The sequence below is a fragment of the Dendrobates tinctorius genome, unplaced genomic scaffold (assembly GCF_039654945.1).
Source record: "Dendrobates tinctorius isolate UK_male_01 unplaced genomic scaffold, ASM3965494v1 ptg000161l, whole genome shotgun sequence".
In the NCBI taxonomy this organism is placed as follows: domain Eukaryota; kingdom Metazoa; phylum Chordata; class Amphibia; order Anura; family Dendrobatidae; genus Dendrobates; species Dendrobates tinctorius.
The window spans coordinates 496086-522396 of record NW_027361828.1 but is presented as its reverse complement, the minus strand read 5'-3'; the positions used below and the strand labels follow the sequence as shown (position 1 = coordinate 522396).

Here is a 26311-nt window from a genome sequence, read left to right as displayed (position 1 = left end):
TCCCCGTATAACCATTTTATGCGCAGCCCATAGCGTTTCATCTGAAACTTCCCCATTATCGTTAACATGGAAGTAGTGAGTCAACTCAGTAGAGATACCACCCGTCACCCTCTCATTTAGTAAAAGAGACGGGTTCAGACGCCACCGAAAAGCAGGGTTCGCATGATGTTTTAACGCTAACTGTAACACAATGGGAGCATGGTCAGACCAGGTAGTTAATCCTATGCTGGAAGAGACGCCTCTAGGAAGAACCGAAGTATCCACCAGAATATGGTCTATCCGAGTATATGTAAGGTGTCGGAAGGAATAGAAGGTATAATCTTTTTCACTCGCGTGGGAGTACCTCCAGAAATCATGTAGATGATATTCTTTGGCTATGCCTTTCAACTCCCCTCTAGGCCGAATGCCACCTCGTGAGCAGTCTAGATCCCTGTCCATGGGAAGATTAAAGTCTCCACAGTATATCTTTTCACCCTGCGCCAGACCATCCACTCTATGTAGTACTTTGCGGATAAATGTCTGTTGCGAATGATTTGGGGCGTAGATAACTGTGATAGTGTGCAACTCGCCATTCAATGTGCATATGAGGGACAGAAATCTGCCCGCAGGATCCGCTACCTTCCGAATACATTTGATGGCTAATGTATTTTTAAAGATGATGCACACCCCAGCCTTTTTAGTGTTATTATTAGCGAAGTAAATATTAGAGAATTGTGGGTGACGCAGCCTAAAATTATCAGCTTCTATCAGATGTGTCTCCTGCAGGCAGATAATCTCCGCACCTGATTTTTCCACCTCTTTCCATAGGATGGACCTCTTACAGGGGAAGTTCAACCCCCTAACATTTAAAGACATAATGGTAACACTCATAATTTATACATTATAAAACTTGCTATCACACATACATCTTCATGAACCCACATCACCTGCATCTGGGCTCGTGTGTTGGCAACATAGAGAACCACAGTAACCACATTAAAAAGACCCATCTCGAAGGTACAAAACAGGAGACAGGGGAAACAAAACACAGAGAAAACTAAAAAAAATTCTAAACACAAAGTCATGCAGCCACTAGGCCAAAGGCCAGGCTAGTCAGGTAGTGAAACGCCTGAGTGGTCAGTCTTAGACCGCAGGTAAATGCCAGCTCAGGGAAGTTCCAAGGTTTGCAAGAGGTTCTCAACAAACAAGACACCAAAGTGTCCACGGCCAGAAGGAAGGAACAAGTAGCCGCCAGCTCTGCTAGAAAGGGGTACATGCGTTTTTGTTTCTCAAAATGTCTGACTGGATGCTTCCATCTCTTATCATGCACTCCAACTAACTCCTTGTGGTTGCAAAAACATTTAGCTATCTGTCTGCCACTTCCAAAGATTACTGACTCAGTGGAGGGAGAGGGGTCCATATCAATGACCCTTAGGAACTGGTTGACTGCCTGTACGAGACAAGACTATCAGTCATCTATCTTAGCTTCCCTGCCTGCTAGGACTCTAAATTTGAGTCTGAGTCGCAAACATGTTTGAACCTCTGTAGTAAGCAGAGACAGAATGAGATCATGTCTTCTTCCAAAGAGAGACGGAGAGCGACCTGGTCGATGAACAGATCCAAGGTTGCTTGGATTGCATACGTGATCTGCCATGTTGATGCCGTTGGTTTTGCTCCCTCTGGACAGGGGCGGTCAGAATACCAGGGGTGGTAGAGCTTTTGGGCAATGATCTGAAAATCCAGGCTTCAACTTCTGCTCCGTGCAATGCGCCACAATATGGAGGGCGGATGGGTCGGAGTCAAAAGGCAAGAGTATTGACTGCTCAAGCTACCTGATCGCCAGCTGCATCGAGGTACAAGGTCCTGCCATCCAGACAAAAGAGGATATATAGAAATAGCGCAAAAATTGGGCTTGGTTTAAGATGGTATACATGCAGCTCATAAACGCATGTTCACCTTAGCCATAAAGCATACAAAACCTACAAGAAGCAAAATGAACATAAACTCGGCTGTAACTAAATAAGTAAGAGGTAGGCCCAGGTCCCCCTCTGTGGTCCAGTGGATCCACATTCCATTACCACCTGGGATGCACACCCTACGTCGTCGTGACCTGGCGGCGTGAGAGCATAAGCTAACTAACTAAGCTAAACCGTGTCCTGTCCGTGACAGTGTGTGAATAAGGCAGATAAAAGACCTAGTCCAGAACTGCCGACGGTAGGATGGCTTTTATGCTATTTTATGCTATGCTGTGGATTTTTCCACCAGATTTGCTGCAGGTTTGAATCCGCAGCATGTCAATTCTTTGTGCGGATTCCGCAGCGTTTTTACACCTCTTCCATTATAGGAATCCGCAGGTGTAAAAATGAAGGCGAAATCCACACAAAAACTGCAGAAAATCCGCAGAAAACCTGCACTAAATCCGCAGGTAAAACGGAGGTCATTTTACCTGCGGATTTAGCAAAATCCGCTCTGAAAAATCCGCAGCAGAATCCGCAACATGTGCACATACCCTTAGGCTACGGCACAATTAGGGCAGGGGTGGTGCTGTTTGTATATGGGCTTATTCACATGACCATATTTTTGGTCTAAGCGCTGTAAAATTTATTCATTTAGGCAATGCAGATGAGTGATTCTTTTCACTGACCAAATCTGTCTGTTAAAAAAAAATCACAGCATGCATCACTTTCCTCCGTAAACCGGAAATGATTCCATTCAAGTCTATAGGTGCAGGACTCAGTAACGGCTTCTGGCAGCCCCCCCCCCCCCCCGCCGTCAGGAAAACAATAAAGGGGGGGACTCATGGCTGCATAGGCCCTTAATTGGCTTTATTTAACGTTGAGCCTTTATGGGGTTAATAAATAAGGTCATGTGAAGTTCACTGGGCAGTTTTTTAATATGGTCAGTAACAAGATAGAACTGGTTTTTGCTGGTTCTTGGCGCCCTTTTTTGAACAAAGGTGATTGGTCAGTTATCTCTTGGCGGGCTCAGGTTGATTCTATAAATAATCCCATTTGGTTAGACTCTGGCACTTCGTCACTGACTGAAGAGAAGAAGATCCCACCCGCCCTCCCTATTTCATAGCTGCTTTTTCTTTGTCGTGATGTTCTTTTTGTGGGGAAATCGCCCCCTAATTGGATGGATTGGATATGGTGTTGGAAATATGATTAACTGTTATGGTGTTTATTGTATGGACTTATTTATTAATTTACTATGTAACCCAAAAATAAACATCATGGCCACTTTTTATGCCAATTCTGTTAGTCTAGTGTATTTATTTGAATGAATGGGCTTTATGCGGCCATGCACAAGGGAGACGAGACATTATTTACTTGTGCAGTGCCAGGGATTGGGAACATTGCATCCTCCACCCATGATTAGTGCACTATGCACTACCGTGTGTGATGCGAAAAACTCGCACTAGTCTCTCGCATCAAAACCCGGTGCTGCCGCCGGCACTCAGGACCGAAGCTGCGGCTGCATAGAAATACATGCATAGAAATACATGCAGCTCCGGTCCTGAGTGCCGGGTGTTGATGCGAGAGACTCGTGCGAGTTTCTCGCATCACACACGGTAGTGTGATCCCAGCCTTACAACTGCGCCGGCGCATGGACAGAATGTTTGACTCCTGTGCTTGCGCTGGCGCTTCGGCCATTCTGTAGACCGCAGACTTATGCAGTCTACAGAACGGAGAGCAGTGGTACAGGGAGATTGTGTCTCCCCGCTCTACCGCAGGACTTAAAAGTATCGGCACGCTCCATACGATGATACAGTTAGGCTGGAGTCACACACAACCATTAAAAAATCGGTCTGATTTTAACGGTATGAAATCGCACAAAGATTTCTTGTCCAGGGATCCGTCTGTCATCCCATTTTCCGGTGATGAACCGGTTTTATTCTCATCTAAGCATCAAATTGACATCCAATGCCAATGCCTGATGCTCTTTCCTGTTGACCTGGAGAAGTCTTGTGATTTAATCGCAAGTCACACGTGTGGTGCGTTTTCAATGCGATTTTTAATCGCATCCATAGACTTGCATTGTCGAATCCGATCCGAAAATCGGTGACAATTGCAGCATGCTACGATTGTCTCGGTCCGAGGAACGGATCCGATAAAAAAACGCATGATGGGAGCAGCACCATAGAATAACATTGGGACGAATGCAATGCGATTTTTTATCGCATTGCATTCGTCCGATTTAATCGCTAGTGTGACTCCGGCCTTAAGGATAGAGTAGCTCCAGGTGGGCCCCTCTGAGCCCAGTGGCAACTGCACCCTCTGCCCTCCCAGTAGCTACGCTGCTGCTAGCAGTGCTGCCTTCCTGCTCTTTGTAGGAGTTGGCAGCAACAGGGGGATGCTGTTCCTAAAACTGTCCTGTCTTCTTATGTGTTTTGGCAGAATCTCAAAAAAGGTTAGTGCCCTGTATGACACCATGCTTTTTTTTTTTTAAATATATCGAAACTACATAGAGTGAATGAGGTCTATGTATTGGTTTACTGGCAGCCACTATAATGCTGTCCCTATTGGGTTAATGAGGGAGAATCTTAACTAAGTAATACAACAATGACACAAATAATAACAAACACGACAATAATTAGTCAGTCAAACAAACACATCACAATACATACATCAGAGACTGTTCATAAACTGACTAAGTTTATACCACACACAAAAACAAAACATGAATAATACAGCCCTGAGGCCTCATTCCGATGTCAGTGATTTTTCTAGTACACATAAAACAGATCAATTTTGGATCAGATATCAGTGTTTCGTCAGTGTCAGTTTTTACCATCAGTGATTTTCTCATATGTTAAAAAATTGCAACGCTTCTTCTATTCTACCCATAGGACCTTGCTCACACGTTCAGTTTTTGGTCAGTATTTTACCTCAGTATTTGTAAGCCAAATCCAGGAGTGGGTGATAAATCCAGAAGTGGTGATGTGTTTCTATTATACTTTTCCTCTGCTTGTTCCACTCCTAATTTTGGCTTACAGATACTGAGGTAAAATACTGACCAAATACTGAATGTGTGAACGTGGCCTTATAATGTTAAAAATGTACAGAACACGGATTGCAACCATATGCTGTCCATGATTTCCATGGACCCAGAACCTTGTATAGGTGATTTTGATATAATTTTGCATTAAAAGTGTCGTCAACTAGTGGTTTCAAAATGGACAAGTATCCTTTTTTGCAGACTATAGACATTTGAAAAAACACTATAATGAGTACATGTTCTATCAAAAACATATATAGAACATGTATGTGAAAAATGGATGTCTGAATACGCCCGTAGGCTGAGTTCACATGAGTGTATAAAAATGATCCATTCAGCAAAAAATACAGATGATTATTCATCTGTACTATCATGCATATGCAATTTATATGTCCATTTTTTACATCTGTATGACAGCTGTTTTATACACCAGCAGTGGTTAAAATTTAAAAAACCAAATACAATTCTCTATGCTAATAATTCCAACGTATCCGCAGTATCTGGTGCTATGCAGATGATCCGTATGGGATCCGACCTGGGTCAAGTGACATTGTCATGTGACATGACCAGTGCAGACAATCAGTGGCTACTGACTGGCTCCAGCGGTCACAATTTCCAAAATTTTACACACACACACACACACTACTAACATTATTAGTGAGGGACATATATAACTCTAACGGATATGCAATGGTTTACTGTACGTAAACCATATCTCATATCCTGTCGTGTTCTTTAATGGTTTTACAGATGCCGGCAATTGAATTTTCGGCTATTCTGCTATCTACCTCTTTATGAAATATAAATATATATATATATGTGTCTCACTGACATATATATATATATATATATATATAAAAAATTAAAAAAGGGCAACACTACCAAAATTATAAAATTGGTGCAAAACCTATTCAGCAGTGTCCAAACAACCGAGTTAATAAATCAAGAAAAATAGGCAGCACTCCAAATTAAATGTGAAAAAAGTGGATACTTTACCGATCCTCAGGTGGCGACGTTTCAACGGTGACCCATCTTTATCAGGCTTAATTTGGAGTGCTGCCTATTTTTTTTTATTTATATATAGATATAGACTGTATGTATGTTTTCACGAATATTTGAGGTCATGAATCCATTATATCTCCATTTTGCAAGCCGGCGTGAAAATCCATACGGATGTCACATGGATGCTTAGATGCGAGAAAGTCGCATCCTAGCATTGCACACGGATGACACACGGATCACTGTTCAGGGAACTTTTCTGCGATTCTCGTCCGTATAAAACGGACCGTATTTTTATACGTTGCGTGTGACCCCAGCCTAAGACCAGAGTCACACTAGGGTATAGCATGGGATGCGATATGCTAATGGCCCTCGGCTCCTGCTCTGCTGCGAGCGAGAGCCGCGTGCCATGCTACTGTGATCAGATCCTCTCGCACAGCTGCGAAGGAGGCAGAGAAATTGATTTCTCCATCTCCTCCACTGTTGGCGTATACCGCACCGCACTTGGATGATATTCGAGTGCTGGGCCTTGTGTCACTTGCACCCATAGATTTATATGGGTGCGAGTGAGCTGAGACTCGGCCAAGTCTCTGTGCCAATTACCGCATGCTGTGATTTCGCGCGCCTGCCGAATACGCCGGAGTAAAAGCACGCTGATCTGAGCTGCCCCATAGAGTAACACTGGGCCGAGAAGTATGTGAGGTTTTCTTGCATAACACTCTGCTATATTGTACGGTAGTGTGACTCCAGCCTAATTATATGGCACGCTAACCTATCATGGTATACTGTAAGGCAGTGGTCCCCAACTCCATTTCTCAAGAGCCACCAACAGATCTTAGTATTGCCCAGGTGTGGCTCTTGAAGAATGGAGTTGGAGCATAAGGGTAGGTGCACACGTTGCGGATTCGTGTGCGGATTTCTCCGCAGGTCAAAATGCCTGCGTTTCACCTGTGGATTTACTGTGGACTTACTGTGGATTTATAGCGGACTAGCTGAAGAGCCCAGTGTTGCCTGGGCATAGTAACCAACTGTGGTTAGTTATAACAAATTATAATGATTATATTGCACATAAAAACATTTCACATCATATAATCAACACTACAGATTTGCAACACAAATTAACTAAACGATTACCCAAGTATCCTCTCCTGTGTGATACTTTCTGCTGAGCTGTGTATCTAATCCTATCGTGTGTTACTGACTGCTCAGCCGTGTATCTAATCCTATCCTGTGTGATACTGACTGCTCAGCCGTGTATCTAATCCTATCCTGTGTGATACTGGCTGCTGAGCTGTGTATCTAATCCTATCCTGTGTGATACTGTCTGCTGAGCTGTGTATCTAATCCTATCCTGTGTGATACTGACTGCTGAGCCGTGTATCTAATACTATTCTGTGTGATACTGACTGCTCAGCTGTGTATCTAATCCTATCCTGTGTGATACTGACTGTTGAGCCGTGTATCTAATCCTATCCTGTGTGATACTGTCTGCTGAGCTGTGTATCTAATCCTATCCTCTGTGATACTGACTGCTGAACCGTGTATCTAATACTATTCTGTGTGATACTGACTGCTCAGCCGTGTATCTAATCCCATCCTGTGTGATACTGACTGCTGAGCCGTGTATCTAATCCTATCCTGTGTGATACTGACTGCTGAGCTGTGTATCTAATCCTATCCTGTGTGATACTGACTGCTGAGCCGTGTATCTAATCCTATCCTGTGTGATACTGTCTGCTGAGCCGTGTATCTAATCCTATCCTGTGTGATACTGTCTGCTGAGCCGTGTATCTAATAGACGATAACACCATAGAAATGATAAGAATAATAGGCCTCAGTTACCACAACCGTCTACAAAGAAAACTGTTGCTGATAGCAACCAATCACAGCTCATTTTTCATCTTTTAAACATCTCTGGGACAGCGTGGCGAGTTTTGAGTGGCGACTTTTGTGTTTCGACTTTTATGTGGCGAGGTTGGTGTATGTGTGGTGAAATGTGTGCTGAGGGTGGTATATGTGTTGAAGCACGTGGTAGTGTGTGGCGCATTTTGTGTGTGTGTTCATATCCCCGTGTGTGGTGAGTGTCCCATGTCAGGGCCCCACCTTAGCAACTGTACGGTACATGCACTTTTTCCCCATTATGTAGATAGGGGCAAAATTGTTTGGTGAATTGGAGCGTGCGGGGTTAAAATTTTGCCTCACAACATAGCCTATGACGCTCTCGGGGTCCAGACGTGTGACTGTGCCAAATTTTGTGGCTGTAGCTGCAACGGTGCGGATGCCAATCCCGGACATACACACACATACACACACTTAAGCTTTATATATTAGATTTAGTGCGTATTTCCCCTGTGTTTTTACATCTGTGGATTCCTATAATGGACTAGGTGTAAAAACGCTGCGGAATCCGCACAAAGAATTGACATGCTGCAGAAAATAAACCACTGCGTTTCTGCGCGTGATTTTCCGCAGCATGTGCAGAGCGGTTTTTGTTTTCCATAGGATAACATGGTACTGTACACCGCATGGAAAACTGCTGCGGATCCGCAGGGCCAAATCCGTTGCAAATCCGCAACGTGTGCACACACCCTAAGTCTATGTTCCCATGATCAGCTTTTGTTGATTTTTTGATGTTGCAGAATTTCTTCTCCTATTATTTAAATTGTTACTTGCTTTTTTTTAATATGCATTTTTATTGCATTTTGGATGCTGTGGTCTTTGTCTCTTTTGGTATGTCACGCTTTAAATATAGCTTCTTTGTTTCTTAAACTTCCTGGCATTTGACTTTAACAAAGCTTTATTGATATATTTAGGTTTTATTGATATATTGACAGATTACATGTGTTTTTGATGCGTTAAAACGCATATGCGTTTCTTACTTGTAGATTTTCCACATCGAATGCAAGTCTATGGGGAAAATCCACACAGAAAACTCAGCGTACCAGCAAGAGAAATTCACATGCTGAATTTTTATGAATCTCATTAACTTGGCTGGAGCTGTAAGACGCTGCGTTTTGAACCCGCAAAAATATACGGCATCAAAAACTCATAGTGGGAACATAACCTAAGGCCACGTTCACACATTCAGTATTTGGTCAGTATTTTACCTCAGTACCTATAGGCCCAAACCAGGAGTGGAACAATCAGATGAAAGTATAATATAAACTCATCACCCCTTCTGGATTTATCACCCACTCCCGGTTTTGGCTTACAGATACTGAGGCAAAATACTGACCAAAGACTGAATGTGTAAACAAGGCCTTAAGGAGGAACGGTCCTCAGAACGTGGGCTGACAGGATGAGTGATTCCCTTTATATGATTGCACTGCTTGGTGTGATTCCTTCCATGTGTTTTCTATTCCCACATTTAACTGACGGGGAAGTCATTGCCCCATTGCGCTATGATTGTGTATCCGAGAAGAACAATCTTCCCCCATTTGCTGTGGGACTCAGAGAGGGCTAATCCCTACTTTCTGCTGCAGAGGAGAAGAGGTCATGGGGGCATGGATGGCATCATTGGTAGGAAAGATTACATGTAAATATTAGGTGGACATTAGATCCCTTTCCACAAATCGCAATGCTTCCTAGTAAAGGAGTCCAAGGACCCTGGGTGTTTTGTTTTTATGTTTTAAATCACTGAGCCAAAGTCAAGAGTGGATTCAGCAGAAAGGAGAAATACAAGTCAGTCTTTTATATTTCACATTCCTTTTGAATCCATTTCTGGCTACGGTTTGTAAAAACTACATGAAAATGTCACAAAATCTGTGCAGTTTCCTAAAAACTGTGTAGAACACCGTAAGGGTATGTTCGCAAGGTTTTTTATTAATTGCATGCTAAGTTTTTCCTGCAAAAGAAGCTTCAGGAAAACCCTGTGTTTCCTGAAGCGTCTTTTCTGAAGTCTGTTCCAATGTTTCTTTTTTTTTTTTTTTTTATTTTAAATGTATGTATTAATAGTGAGCAACTTTTAACTGCAAGAAGAATGGTGAGGTCAGTTCTACTTGACCATTTTGTTGCTTTCGAAGCCTGACACCCTTGAAACAAGTTTTCACCCCATCACCCCCTAGTTTGATTTCACCTTCCTGATCAGGCCAAATCTTAGGCTATGTGCACACACTGCAGATTTGTCTGCGGATTCATATCTGCGGAACCGCAGGTAAAATGACCTGCGGTTTTTCCTGCGGATTGTCCTGCCGTTTTGCCCTGCGGTTTGCCACCTGGACAATGGAATATGTGGCAAACTGCAGCAGAATCCGCAGAAACAATTGACATGCTGCGGAAAAAAAACACAGCTTTTCCGCAGGTTAAAATCCGCAGCATGTGCACAGCAGAATGTTAATCCCATAGGATAACATGCTACTGTACACTGTCTGCAGAACTGCTGCAGTTGTGCTGCGGTCAAAACTGCAGCAGAACCGCAGCAAAAACCGCAGCGTGTGCACATAGCCTCACAATTCTGACCTATGTCTCTTTGTGGTAATATCACTAGAACGCTTCAACGGATCTCAGTGATTGTGAGATTTTTTTTTTTTCGTGACATGTTGTACTTCACGTTATTGGTAGATTTAGTTTGATATTTTTTCCGTTTATTTGTGAAATTCTTGCAATTTTAAACCTTATGTAATTTTTATGCCCCTAAACCAGAGGGTTAAATTGCACAAAATGGTTAATAAATAACATTTCCCACATGTCCACCATTATTTTTTAAAACTTTTTTTTTTTTTTTTTAAGAAAGTTAGGATTAAAAGTTTATCAGCAGTTCCTAACTTTTCCAACAAAATTTACAAGACCATATTTTTTCAGGGACCGCATCATATTTGAAGTGACTTTGAGTGGCCTATGTGACAGTAAAATCTAAACAGCACTTGAATGACATTCATATACTATTTTTATTTTCTTTACTATTTTTTTATTTGCACTGGCTAGTTTGATATGCAGAAGGGATCAACACTTGACAGGTCTGTTGTTTTGGGGTGGTTTTTGGACATTTGAATCACATTCATGTTATTAGATCCATAATCTTTCCACAAAAAAGACAGCACAACCGCTACAAAAATTGATGTATGAAACCAGTCTAAAAGCCCCCGTCACACACAGCGATCTCGCTAGCGAGATCGCTGCTGAGTCACGAGTTTTGTGATGCAACAGCGATCTCACCAGCGAGATCACTGTGTGTGACACCTATCAGTGACAGGCCCCCCTGCCGGGTATCGCTGATCGTGTTGGATTGGCCAGGACATTTTTTGGTCGTTGGTCTCCCGCTGGCCAGCACACATCACTGCATGTGGCAGGCGGCAGACCAGCGAGCAGGAGCTTGTAACCAAGGTAAACAGAGGGTTTCTAAGCGCCCCTCGGCACTTAGAAACCCGCTGTTTACCTTGGTTACCAGCTCCCTGCATCAGTGCGCTGGTAACTAAAGGTATACAGCGATGCCAGCGCTCGTCGGTGCTGATCGCTGGTGAAGCTGCCTGTTTGGCATCTCACCAGCGATCATGTAGCGACACACCAGTGATCTTGACAAATTGATATCGTTGTCGGGATCACTGGTGCGTCGCTATGTGTGACGGGGCCCTAAGGCTAAGTGCACCCCTCAGTGAATACATCTAGTGATGCTATTGACACCGCAGGTGTGTCAAACTTTATACCATTCTGTGGTGTCGACCTACAAACAATTACGTTTTCATCAGTAAAATACTGTTTTAGTCCCAGATTTATTTTCACAAGGGTAAAAAGACCCCAAAATTTGTTACTCAAATTTTTCTCCTACAGTGCAGATTTTTCTAGAATAGTTTGTGGACTCCATTTGCAAAGGCCCTGTTGTGTCTAATCAGTGGAAACCCCCCTCAAGTGACCCCTTATTGGAATTTACACCTCTCTGTGAATTCATTTATGGTGTGGTGATGACTTTTACGCTATAATAATCTTTATTTTTACATAGCGCTAACATATTCCGCAGCGCTTTACAGTTTGCACACATTTTCATCACTGTCCCCGATGGGGCTCATAATCTAAATTCCCTATCAGTATGTCTTTGGAATGTGGGAGGAAACCCACGCAAACACGGGGAGAACATACAAACTCCTTGCAGATGTTGTCCTTGGTGGGATTCGAACCCAGGAGTCCAGTGCTGCAAGGCTGCAGTGCTATCCATTGAGCCACCATGCTGCCCATGACCACACTATGGGCATTTTCCAAAAGCTAACATGCAGTGGAAGTTGCAAAGTGGTAACTGTAAATATGCCATTGTAGTGCCCAGTACATTGTGCCCATCTTGTGTTTGTGGAGCCATGCACGCGTAAATTAAGGCACATCACGGGACTCAGAAAGGAGGGGGGCATTTGTATTTAGGTAGGAGCACAGATTTCGCTAGATTTCTTTTGGTGGGAGCCATGTTGCTTTTCCAGAGCCTTTATACTACAAGTAACTTGGACACCCCCTTATATTTCTTTTAACAGGTGACGGACCCGGACTTTTATTACTCTGATCACTGGTATAATGTATTGCAATGCACAAGCACTGCAATGCATTATACCTATCAGTGAGACACTTAGGCTGGTTTCACACTTGCTTTTTTTTGCGCTGCGTTTTTGCGCATGCATTTTTTTTCCTTTACTAAACATGGGTGCGCATTGGCATGCGTTTGTACGCGCATATGTGGCGCCCCTGAGGGTTCAGTCGCCACAGAGGTACTGTGGGTCGCCCTCCCAGGGCCGTGGGGTACTCGGTACCGGGCCGGTGTCGGCGGGATGTGCCACAGCAGCGGTGACCCGGTCCGTGGCCCTGGGCGCCCAATTATCAGGGGAAGTTCGAATGGTGGTGGAATGCAGTTAGATGAATAGTTTGTGACGCCAACTGTGGTGTTCGGCCAGTGAGGTGTTAGGCCGACGCTGCATGCAGATCCTCTGGGACTGATGGTGGGTTGCAGCCAAGATGGTGTAGCTCCCCACAAGTGGAGCTGTAGTCCCAGGGCAGTGTAGATGTTGGTACCCAGATGTAGCGGTACCTGGTATGTTGGCGCAGGAATGAATGGAGGACACCAGGGCTTATAGTTCCAAAGCTTTACTCACAGTCTGTAGTACACACAGGTGCCTACCTCCGTGCCGGGTCCTCCGGGTCAGGGACTCGGTCAACCTCCAGGCCAGATGGAATGCTCCCTTCCAACACTCCGCCAACATGTGCCTTTCTGAATGTCTCCTCTATAGCGCCTTTAAGTGTGAAGTACTCCCAGTACTGAGTTACACTGGAGTGCCTCCTGACTGATGTTCCCAAGAACTCTACTTGTACAGCAGCCAGCTGTAGCCTGCTTCGGGGACTCCTTACTCCTGAGTCCCGGCTCACTATCCAAGTTGCTGTTGTGCCCCTAAGTCTTAGATGGGAGTAGTGCATTTACAGCCCACTACTCCACCGGTGTCTGCTGCAGAACCATTAGTGTCCATACAACCTCTGGGACCGGGCCCCGGCCTTGCGCTTAGAACTTCTAGGCAGGGTTCTTCCTCTAACCCACGTCCTCTGTGTTCCCTTTTACTCCTACATTCCGTACTTATCTTTCTTTCCTATGGAAGCTCAGGCTTCAGTTCAATGTCTTTCTCCTTCTTTCCTTTCCTGTGCCAGCTGGCTCAGATCATTGAGGCAGCTGCAGCACTCCTTCCTCCATCCCTCTTCCAGGGATCTCCTTTCCTCACTCTTCTTTGAGTGACTTCCTCCCTCAGACTGACCTGTAATTCTAAACCTCCCCGCTCTTTTATGTATTCTCAACTCCACCCGCTTCCCAGCACGTTTCGTGTTCCAAGAAGGGAACCACCAAAGGTGCTCTGCTACTCTCTAAGCAAGGAGCCGCAATGTGGCTTTGCTGAACTACCCTGTTGTGTGGGGTGCGAGTGTTGGAGCGTGGTCTGGAGCCCCCAACTTACCTGGATGGTGGGGCACCACACCCCAGGAGGAGGTGCAGTACCTCTGTGGTGACAGAGCCTCAGGGGTGCCACAACTGCACCTCCTCCTGAGGTGTGGTACTCCACCATTCAGGTAAGGTGGAGACAACTGACCACACTCCAACACCTGCATCCCACACAACATAGAATTTAATATAAAATATCATGCCTATATTTGATCAGAAATGGACTTAAGTCCAAAGAAAAGGAAGGGCAACTCGGTACTAAAGCATACAACAGAGACACAATTGAGTTCAGAAAACGCCCACTGAATAAGAGCTACATTGTTCGGTTACACACAGAGTAATATCTTGTGCAAAGAGTATAAATATTTTATTAAGCTATTAAATCACTTAAAATATCAGTAATTGCAAAATATGAGTCAATACATGGTGAAAGACAACATGGCCAGAACACCCAGTAAAATTATTGTAATCAGGTGAATATAGGCTAACAGAAGGGGATTATAGGGGAAATGGGTATCCCCAAGTCCTTAATTAGGCACATAGTCCAAGACTATGTATCAATATAAATACATGTAATGCCCTGACTGGGGTAAATACTTATATGTGCCATTACACGGCTCAGTAACCAACCTATATATCCCACAACGTATTCCTGAGCACCTAATATTCAACCATCAATGCAAGTTATGAGAAAATTTATTTCTTACCCATAGTGGTAGTACCGGGGGTCCCGCCACTGCCCCTACGCGTTTCGCACACAAAGGGCTTCCTCGGGGGGCCGTATGGCTAGTTATCAGGCTGAGGGATCTTTTATAGCGATCCAAATGTAAGTGCCAGTTCAAATTCAGTGCGCGCGGCCATTTTAGACGCCGGCGCATGCGCAGTGGGTCCTACAGTCCCGTCGCATCACTTCCGGTCATCCCGGAAGACGGCGCACGTCAGAGCTCGCATGGTTACCATGGGAACCTGACGCTACGCCGCCACCGTGAGGATGCCTTACACAACGCGACAGGCACATCCACCGCGCAGGCGCAGACCAATGCCTGCCATTTACTGTTCACAGCGCTAAATATGTATCAAATGCGCAACCATAATTCTTTAAGGTACAAGTGCAAATAACAATGAGCAGGGATTGGCAGCAATATACAATGGGGTTATATGCAGTCAAGAGACAAAGGTTCTTATATACATACAGAATTGTATAAAATATGCGCACAAAATTAACTTATAATTTGGATCGCTATAAAGTGGACAGGAGGAACTCCAGTGTAACTCAGTACTGAGAGTACTTCACTAAAGGAGCTAAGAGGGAGACGTTCGGAAAAGGCACATAAGTTGGTGGAGTGTTGGAAAGGAGTACTTAATCTTGCCTGGAAGTTGGCTGAGCTCCTGACCCGAGGACATGGCACGGATGCGGGCTCTGGTGCCACAACAGACTGTGAGTAAAGCTTTGGAACTACATGCTCCGGTGTCCTCCACTTATTCCTGCGTCAACCTGCCCAGCACTGCTACATCCCCTGCGCCCGACACTACATCATCTAAGTGTCACTTCACCTACTTCTGCCCTGGGACTACAGCCCTGCCTGTGGAGGGCTATAACATCATTGCTGCACCACACCATCTGTCCCAGAGGATCTGTCTGCAGCGTCGGCTCAACATCTTCATTGCCGAACACCACAGGTGGCGTCACGACTCATTAATTCATAAACTCTAATCATCATAAGCACACTGAACATTTCCCCCCTTTTACATTGGGCGCCCAGGGCCACGGGCTGGGTCCCAGCTGCCGTAACATCTCACATTGAAGCTCATCGGGCCCGGTACCGAGTACCCCACAGCCCGGGGTAACAAAGGGGAGTGTTCGGTGTGCTTATGATGATTAAAGTTTATGAATGAATGAGTCGTGACGCCACCTGTGGTGTTCGGCAATGAAGATGTTAAGCCGACGCTGCAGACAGATCCTCTGGGACAGATGGTGGGGTGCAGCAGTGATGTTATAGCCCTCCACAGGCAGGGCTGTAGTCCCAGGGCAGTGAGATGAAGTGACACGTAGATGGTGTAGTGTCGGGTGCAGGGGATGTAGCAGTCCTGGGCAGGTTGACGCAGGAATAAGTGGAGGACACCAGGGCATGTACGTAGTTCCAAAGCTTTACTCAGTCTGTTGTGGCACAAGAGCCCGCATCCGTGCCGTGTCCTCCGGGGTCAGGAGCTCAGCCAACTTCCAGGCAAGATGAAGTACTCCTTTCCAACACTTCGCCAACTTATGTGCCTTTTCTGAATGTCTCCCTCTTAGCGCCTTTAGTGTAGTACTGAGTTACACTGGAGTTCCTCCTGTCAGATGTTCCTATGAACTCTACTTGTACGGCAGACAGCTGTAGCCTGCTTCGGGGACTCCTTACTACCTAGTCCCAGCTCACTATCGTTGCTGTTGTGCCCCCAAGTCTGGTGTGGGAATAAAGCGGTGACCACTTCTATTCCTCCGGTGTCCGCTGCAGGACCATTAGTATCCATACAACCTCGGGGACCGGACACCAGCCTTGCACTTAGAACTTGGGAAGGGTTCTCCTCTAACCCTAATCCTTAGTTCTCTTCTCCTCACATTCCGTACTAATCCTTTCCTTCTTATGGAGAGTCAGGCTTTCTATCCAAGTTCCTTTCCTGTGCCAGTGGACCCAGGTCACTGAGGTCGGCTGCAGCACTCCCTTCATCCATCCCACTCAGGGGATCTTCACCCTTCATCTGACTCTGTCAGACTGACTAAATCCTAAACTCTTCCCGCTCTTTTGATGCAGACTAAACTCCACCCACCTCCCAGCACGCTTCGTGTTCCAAGCAGGGAGCCACCAAAGGGTGCTTTGCTACACTACTATGTTGTGAGGGATGCCGGTGTTGGAGCGTAGTCAGGTGTCTCCACCTTACCTGAATGGTGGGGTACCACACCTCAGGAGGAGGTGCAGTACCTCTGTGGTGACTGAACCCTCAGGGACGCCACATACCCATATGTCAAAGTTTGAAAAATCCTTTCCGACCATGAACTATGAATATATTAAAGGGAATCAGGCCCAAAAATAGGTGACAATCAGCTGTCGGCACTGCCATCAGGGGCTTATCTACAGCATTCTGTAATGCTGTAGATAAGTCCCCGATGTAACCTGAAAGATAAGAAAAACGAGTTATATTATACTCACCCAGGGGTGGTCCGGGTCCAGTTTTGGTCCGATGGGTGTCGCGGCCCGGCGCCTCCCATCTTCTAACGGAGACGTCCTCTTCTTTGTATCCAGTCCAGGCTCCGGCACAGGCGCACTGCTCTGCCCTGTTGAGGGCAGAGCAGAGTATTGCAGTGCGCAGGCGCTGGACCTCTTCCAGTGCCTACGCACTGCAGTATTCTGCTCTGCCCTCAACGGGGCAGAGCAGTGCACCTGCGGCGGAGCCAGCATGGGAAGCAAAGAAGAGGACGTCACTGCATAAAGATGGGAGGCGCCGGACTGGACTGCGACTCCCTTCAGACCGGTCCGCCCCTGGGTGAGTATAATAGAACTCTCTTTTTCTTATCTTTCAGATTAATCGGGGGCTTATCTACAACATTACAGAATGCTGTACAGTAGATAAGCCCCTGACGGTGGTGGCCCCAGCTGATAGGCCCAAAAATAGGTGACAGATTCCCTTTAAAAGACTCTGAACATGTACACAGCAGGTGGATTTTACATTGCAATTCTTTTTGGCGTTTTATATTTATTTATTTTTTTTTTTTTATTTTTTTTTTTTAGGGAAAATACTGCATTTTTTCCATAGCATTTTTTGTATGCAGGAAATTTGTGTATAACTGTCCAAGCACAGTGGATGTGAGTTAATGAAAATGAATACCCACTGTATTAACAGACTGTTGGACTGTGCCTGTTTGTTTTGTTTTCCATAGACTTCTATGAAGAGCCTCAAAAAAGTTATATCCTGCAGATACCTGCTGTGATGTATTGATGGAATCACCTTGTAGCAGCATTGGCTGAAGCTAGCTCTGATCAGTGCTGTTAACCATTTAGATGCTGCTTTCAGTCACTGATAGTGACATTTAAATGGCCTGCTTGCCAATGTGTGTTCATATTTGCTCTCATTAACCCCCTACAATGCAATCACAGTGAGCCAATGGATTATAATGGAAGTTGGGTGTCTGCTATCTCAGTCCTCCTGTGAAGCTTGGTCATAGCTTTGTTTTTATAGGAGAACCACAATTTCACTATGTACTTCAGTACAGAGGTATTGCAGTATGTGAACAAACAATCTCATGTTCAGTTCCTCAAGGGGGCTAAAAAATAATGTTAAAATAGAAAAGCAAAATTTATAAAAGGTAAATTGCCCCCCTTTTCCCACACGAAAATCAGGAAGTGGAAAAAAATATATATTATTGTCTTGTATGTAAAATCTACCAAAATCTAAAATTAATTAAACTCTAAGTTAGTGCTAAGAAGGAAATAAACATCAGGATTGCAGGGTTTTTGTTTTCTGCACATAACTAAAAATAAAAAGTGATCAAAATATTTTATGTACCTCAAAATGGCATTAATAAATAGTACAGCAAAACACACAGAAAAAGTAAAAGGCCAGCTCCATTGATGGGGGGGATTGTGGGTCTCAGAAAATGTGACACTAGCCAATTTTTCCCTTCCCCCATGACAGCACCGCACATGAGAGATGGTATCCACCCCCAGGAACAGGAAACCTGCAGCAGAGATAAAAGAAGGGGGCGGCATCTCTCTCCTCAGTTTGGTTTCCTGTTCCTGGTGGTAGTTGCCTGTGGCACGTCTCATACCTCCAGGGGGATCCCCCTCTGATGATGTCCGGTCTGGAGGCCGAGGTCCTTATGGGGGGGAAAGGCAGCTGGGCGCGCGCCTGTAATCCCAGCCGGGGGGGGTTGTCAGTGCCGCGCTCATACTCCCCGGCGGCCGCTCCTGTCGGGAGGCTGGGCTGGGAGGAGGCGTCCCCATCACGACGCTGGCGCCGACTGAATGGGGGACGGCTTCCGGTCGCTCCGGAAGTGACGACACACGACAGGGGTAGCCGGTGTGCTGGACACTTCCGGGAGGGAGCTGATCCAGGAGCGCGCACACCACTCCTCCATTAGAATGAAATAAGGCGCAGGTGTCGGCAGCAGCTGGTAAAGCATGGCGGACCCCGCAGCCGAAGTGCGCACACCAGAGGAAGACCCGGAAACTACCGTAGTACCCAGGGGGTTTGCGTGAGTGCCTTTGTAAGGCAAAAATGTGTGGGTAATAATGCCCTTTGTCATGTGTTCCCTAGGGGCCGGCCCTTCTAGGCTGAGCGTGAATTCTCTCATCAGGTGTCAGCTGCTAGGCAGCTTAAGGCTGGGCCACCAGCCATTCTAGGCTGAGCGTGACTGCATTTGTCAGGTGGCGGCCGCTAAGCAGCTTGAGGCTGGGCCGGGACCAGAATGGGAGACCAGCTGGAAATCAACAGGTCACGGGATATGTAAAAAAAAAAAAAAAAAGGCCACGTTCGAATAAAGCATGTGCATTATGCAGAAAAGCCCTCCCTAAAGCATACGATAAGCGACTCTGTCGCTCGTGTATTAAGAAAACAGTGGCCGAAGAATCACCATCCCTACTCCAGAATATAAAAACTACTAGCTGAAGAGCCCGGCACTGCCGGGGCATAGTAACTAACTGTGGTTAGTTATAGAAAATTATAATTATCCTCCATCCCATAGTCCCGTGTCCATATACCCATCATACATATCCACGATCCCATAGTCCCACGCCCATATACTCATCATACATATCCGCCATCCCATAGTCCCGTGCCCATGTACCCGTCTCACATCCTCCATTCCATAGTCCCATGCCCATATACCCGTCATATATATCCTCCATCCCATAGTCCCGTGCCCATATACCCATCACACATCCTCCATCCCAGTCAACCATTATGACATCATAATGAGCGGCAGGGCTTGCAACCTATGATGACATCAGCGTCGCCATGGCAACCATTATGACATCATAATGAGGGGCGGGGCTTGATGCACACACACTTTTCCCCCATTATGTAGATGGGGGCAAAATTGTTTGGTGAATTGGAACGCGCGGGGTTAAAATTTCACCTACATAGCCTAGGACACTCTCGGGGGTCCAGACGTGTGACTGTGCCAAATTTTGTGGCTGTAGCTGCGACGGTGCGGATGCAAATCCCGGACACGCACGCACACACACGTCTACCATGGGGGTTGAAAAGCCTAGGGAGCCACAGACAGTACAGGATTTCATGTTTAGTAATTTAGAAAGGAAGAAATGCAAGGTTTCCTTCCCATGATAATCTACTAAATTTAGGAAAGGAAAAAAAATAAAAGCCCCACAAAAAGATGTCCATGCCACAAACACTTAAACATAAATACCCGTTTGATGAAGTAGTATGTGAAAAATGGGGGGGAGCTCCTACACTGGATGTTGCTATCGCCAGTACTTCCAGAGGGATAGCCCTGCCATTTGAAGACATGGGTGCCTTAAAAGAAGCAAAAAAGCTGATGCTTTTCTAAAATCAGCTTGGGAGGCATCAGCATGGTCATTTAAACCTGGGTTACCCACCACTTGCACAGCACATGCTATGGTCAAGTGGTTAGAGGAACTCGATGAGCAGATAAAAAAAAAATAAATGCCCAAGGGAAAGGCTGCTAAACGCAATACCTTCCCTACAGAAAGCGGCAGGATTCATGGCAGATGCCGCAGTGGACTCCGTCCGATGCGCCCTTTCAAATTCGGGTCGCAGAGCACTATGGCAAAAAATTGGGCCGCAGATTTCCAGGCGAAGGTCAAGCGCTGTGCAGTCCCATGTGAGGGACAATACCTCTTCAGGAAGGCGTCAGCCGAAATTTTGGGCAAAGCGTCAGAGAAAAAAAAAAACGGTTCCCACCACCCCCTTCTCTAGGCGCCAAAATTCCGGTTGGGGGGGAGACTTCGGCACCAATGGGCGGCATTACCCGCCTCAAACTGGATAACCAAGCTGTTATCCGAAGGTCTGTGCAGCCCCCCGCCGCAGTGAATAAACATGACGCATGTGGCCAAAAAAGAACCAGGCCACTCTAGAGAAGGAGGTTCAGCTCCTCATACAAAAGTACTGATAAAAGTACCACACCACTAAATAGGAAAGGGATTCTACAGCACCCTGTTCCTCACACCAAAGCCGGACAGTCCATTGAGAACAATATTCAACATAAGAGCGTTGAACCGATATATCCGTGCGGAGAGCTTCAAAATGGAAACTTTAAAATCGGCGGTACGGTTACTCGACCTGGGCTGCTACATGGCAGCAATAGATCTAACCAATGCTTACTACCATGTGCCAATATGGGGAGAACATCAGCAATACCTAAGGTTGGGAGTGGAGATTACTCATGTCCCCACTCACCTTCAATATCAATGCCTTCCCTTCGGGGTGTCATTGGCCCCTCGCATATTCACAAAGATCATCTCAGAAATGACGTCCTTTGTGAGAAAAGAAAACATACCGCCAGTACCCTATTTGGACAATGTCCTCGTCGTGGGGAACAACAAGAAAATTGTGGAGAGGCAGTCACAAAAGTATTGGAGATATTAACCAGGTTAGGCTGGATGGTAAACAAGCCCCCCCCCCCCCCCCCCCGCAAAAAAAAAATCCAGGTTAGTTCCGGTCCAGACACAAGAATTCCTCGGAATTCAATTAGATTCAGTCAAACAACAATGTGTCCTCCCAGAGAGGAGGATTCGGACCATTCAAAAATACAACCTGGTCAGGCCATGTCGGTAAGAGGGGCGATGTCCCTTCTAGGTCCCTTAACAGCGATAATCCCAGCGGTCCGGTGATCGCAAAGCCACACAAGAAAATTAGTGGCAGATCTTGCCAAGCAGGGAAAAGACCCTTGCAACTTGAATCGGGAGATGATCTTGTCGCCACAAGTTCAGAACTCGTTAAAATGGTGGCTGAGCACTGAAAACTTAAGCAGGGCAGTACCTTGGTCTGTTGAGGTCCAATGGGAACCCTCAATGAGGACAGCATCCTCCAGTTTAAAAGAACTGGCAGCTGAAAAGCGGGCATTTCTTCAGGTAAAAGATGAAATCCAAGGCAAACATGTTGCAATTTTATCCGACAACAGTACGGCCATAGCCTACATAAACCGACAAGGGGGTACACGGTCAACGTTTCTGATGGCAGAAGCCAAAAAAATATATATATATTCATGTGGGCAGAAAACAATCTTCTGTCCCTGACGGGGACACATTTGAAAGGGACAGACAATCTTCTGGCCGACTTCTTAAGCCGGCATGTATTGCACCAGAGGGAGTGGTCCCTAAATCTGGAGATATTCGGGAGAGTCTGTGGCACACCAGAAGTAAATCTGTTTGCCACAAGGAGGAATCGGAAAGTAAACAGGTTCTACTCTTTAAACCCAAGAGAACACCCAGAAGGGGTGGATGCACTGCTACACCGCTGGGAATTTCGCCTAGCTTATGCATTTCCCCCGATTCCGTTAATTCCAGTATTCCTGGAAAAGATTCGAAAAGACAAGGCACGAGTGATCCTTATCGCGCCCTTCTGGCCAAAAAGGGCATAGTTCATATGACTCAGACGCATGTCTATCTCGGGCCCATGGATCCTCCCGGATAACCCGAATCTACTTCACCAGGGCCCAGTACTACATCCTCAAGTGCACAGACTTCATCTCACCGCATGGAACTTGAGAAGGGGACTCCTTTTAGCAAAGGTTTTCTCAGGCCCTTCGTGACCACCCTGCTCGCTAGCAGGAAAAACGTAACCTTAGGCTAGTTTCACACTTGCTTTTTTTTGCAGCGCGTTTTTCCCGCAAAAAAACGCATTAAAAAAACGCATACAAAAGCATACAACTGCTGCCTTTTTTTCAAGCATTTTTATGAGCATGCATGGAAAAAACGCAGCGTTTTTATGCGTTTGTAAGCGTTTTTAGTGCGTTTTTACCGCGTTTGCGTTTTTTTCCAACATTAGGTGGCCCCTCACACTAACCCAAACCAAGACTTTACTAACCCTGACCCTGACCCTGACCCTGACCCTAACCCTGACCCTAACCCTTAACCAAACCATACTTAACCCTAACCCTAACCCTGACCCTGACCCTAACCCTTAACCAAACCATACTTAACCCTAACCCAAACCCTAAACCCTAACTAACCCTAACCCAAACCCTGACCCTGACCCTAACCCTTAACCAAACCATACTTAACCCTAACCCTAACCCTGACCCTAACCCTTAACCAAACCATACTTAACCCTGACCCTAACCCTAACCCTAAACCCCTTTAACTAACCCTAACTCTAACCCAAACCCCTAAATTCCATGGTTAAAAAAAAAAAAACGCTTGTGCAAAAAAACGCATACATAAGCATGCCAATGCGCACATATGCGCACCCATTGGCTATAATGGACATTTTTAGCACAAAACGTGCGCATATGTGCGCATGCACTTTTTTGCAGGGCCAAAAAATGCAACATGCTGCGTCTGGAAAATACCAACGCATACCCCAAAAAAACGCAGCGCATGAAAATCGCATACATGCGCATGGCAGCGCGCAGGTATGCGCACCCATGTTAAATATAGGGGAAAAAACGCATGCGCAGGTATGCGTTTTTTTCCAGCGCTAAAAAACGCAAATGTGAAACCAGCCTTAGTCAAGTACCAAAAAATTTGGGAAAGGTTCCTGGAGTTCTCAGCCTGACAGTTATCCAAAACGAGCCAGGGAGTTCCAATAAAAGAGATCCTGGAATTCCTCCAAAAAAGGGCTAGAAAGAAAGTTGTCCATGAGCACCCTAAAAGTGCAAGTATCTGCCCTGGTTGCGTTGTTTGACCAAAAACATGCCGATTACCCTTGGGTCTATAGGTTCATTCGAGCCTCCTTCACAACCAGACCCTCAAAATTACTGACTAAGGTAGCTCCCTGGGATCTAAGTTTAGTATTAAATGCCGTAACATCTCCTCCTTTCGAACCTATTACTTCCATTTCAGTAAAGGCATTAACGTTGAAAACAGTACTCCTGGTGCCCAGACTTCAGCTCGATGTGTCTGTGAGCTGCAAGCTATCTCTGTAAAGCCCCCATACGCTACCTTTCTGGATGACAGAGTAATCATAAAAACTGACCCAACCTTGCTCCCGAAGGTCAATTCCAAAATTCACAGGGACCAGGAAATTTTGCCCTCGTTTTATGCCAACACAAAATCCCAGGGAGAACAAACCTTTTTATTGCTTCGATGTCAGACGTTGCCTACTCCAATATATAGAGGTCGCAAAATTATGGCGACAGTCTTCGCCCCTTTTTGTCTCCTTCCAGGGGACAAACAGAGAAGGGAAAAAAAAAAGGCTTCAAAATAAACCATTGCACGATGGCTACGTATGGCTATTTCACTGTCTTACTCTTCCTCAGGTCAGACTCCCCCCACCCCCCTGGGTGTAACAGCTCACTCTGCAAAGGTCATAGCCACATCCTGGGCTGAAAGGGCAAATGCATCTGTAGAACAGATTTGTAAATCAGCAGTATGGTCTTCACCATCCACTTTTTTACATCACTATAGGCTAGATCTAGGGCTCTCGAATCTTGCCTTTGGGAGAAAGGTGTTATCTGCTGTTGTCCCACCCTAGGGAGTCTCTTCTATTTCTTCCTCTCATGTGCGGTGCTGTCATGGGGAAGGGAAAAAATAATTACTTACCGGGAATTTGATTTTCCAGAGCCATGACAGCACCACATTGATTTCCGCCCTATCTTAGTGATGGTTGTGTGATGCACAAATGTGTGTGTATATATGAGAAAAATATATATAGAAATATATAATATCAAAAGAGGGTGGTAAGAGTGACTTAGGCTACTTTCACACATCAGGTTTTCGGCGTCGTGCCGGAATGCCGGATCAGGCAAATGTTTTGTAAACCTGATGTGCCGGATCCGGTTTTCTGCCGGATCCGTCTTGTTCTTGACAGACAAAACCGGATCCGTCTCATCCGGTTCATCCGTTTTTCGACGGATTACGCCGGATCTGGTTTTTAAAATTGACCCTTGTGGCCTTCCGAACGGGATTGGCTACTGGAAAACTATATATAGCATGTTCCTACAGCCCTTCTTTGACAGGTTGTAGAGGAGAAAGTGCAGGTTGGAGAGAAGAGCAAGTTACTAGCGAAGATGGATGTTGTCATTGGAAATATTACCACTAGAAGTTCTGTGACGGTTTCAGTAATGAGGGACAATTTTGCACTATACTTTGTCACCTCAAGGCAGAGTACACTGGCAGGATGACAGAGTGTGAAAGATTTGTGCCCTAACCAAACTTGTGTACCTTCTGGACCAACAGTATATACCTTTGCCAACCAAAGTTGGCTATCTTGTCATGGTCTTACTATTTTTAGCTTTAGGCCACAGGTGTGTACCTGGTTGTGTTTTATGCAAAGTATTTCACCTTTTAACAAAAGTTGTGTACATTGTTAGGAAATCACCAACAATAAACACAACTTTTCAGGTGAAATACTTTGCTTCAAACACAACCAGGAACACAACTGTGGCAAAAAGCTAAAATTTACCCACAGTTATATACCTGGTTTTGAATACCTTTTGACCTTTTAAATACCCTGTATTTAACCTTTTTTTTAAACATATTTCGCCCGCAGAAAGAAATGACAGACAACCAGTGTAAACAATAATTTAACTTTTATTTAAAATATTTTTTTTTGTGTAAACTGTTTTTAAAGTTAAAAAAACTTTTTTAATAAAGGTTTGAAACCAACCAAATGGGCATTTTTATTACAAAAAAAACATTATAACTCGGTGTAGTGTGGGGTGGAAATACTGCTGGAGGGGCTGCGGGACACTTCGACAATGGGAGTGTGGAGAGAGGACTGGGATCGTGGTGGGGAAGGAACAGTTAGAGGTGATGGTGTGGAAAAAGCTACAGAATGGGTGGACATGTGGGAGGCAGAAGAGGTGGTGGGCGGTGGAGTGGAGGGTTGGGCAGGGACTGTAGGAGCAGATGATGTTGATGGAAAGTTGTACGGGGAAGGAGTTTGGTACGGGGAAGGAGTTTGGTACGGGGCAGGTTGCTGGAAGTGGGGAGATGTCTGGTACTGGGGAGGTTGCTGGTACTGGGAAGGTTGCTGGTACTGGTGAGGTTGCTGGTATGTAATAGGAGGGGGAGGATGGAAAGTGGCTGGAGGGGGTGCAGATGTAATAGGAACGGGAGGATGGAAAGTGGCTGGAGGGGGTGCAGATGTAATAGGAACGGGAGGATGGAAAGTGGCTGGAGGGGGTGCAGGTGGAGGAACTACAGTGGTGGGAGGTGGAGGTTGGGAGGTAACCTGCTGTAGAGCACCGTGGCACGAATGCATTACATGCATCTGCTGGGTAGGAGATAGTGTTGCCATGCGCTCCACAACAGACCTGAAAAAGGT

The 26311-nt window shown here is 45.6% G+C and overlaps 1 protein-coding gene across 1 annotated transcript in view; it reads left to right on the top strand.

Annotated features, from left to right (window-relative positions):
- Positions 1 to 9341: 9341 nt before the first annotated feature.
- Positions 9342 to 26311, top strand: part of TBC1D9 (TBC1 domain family member 9) — a 167348-nt gene continuing 150378 nt past the window's right edge. The window contains exon 1 of the mRNA XM_073549768.1: positions 9342 to 9495. Within this exon, the coding sequence (XP_073405869.1) occupies positions 9378 to 9495 (118 nt within the window). The 5' untranslated portion in view covers positions 9342 to 9377. The remainder of the gene's footprint in view (positions 9496 to 26311) is intronic.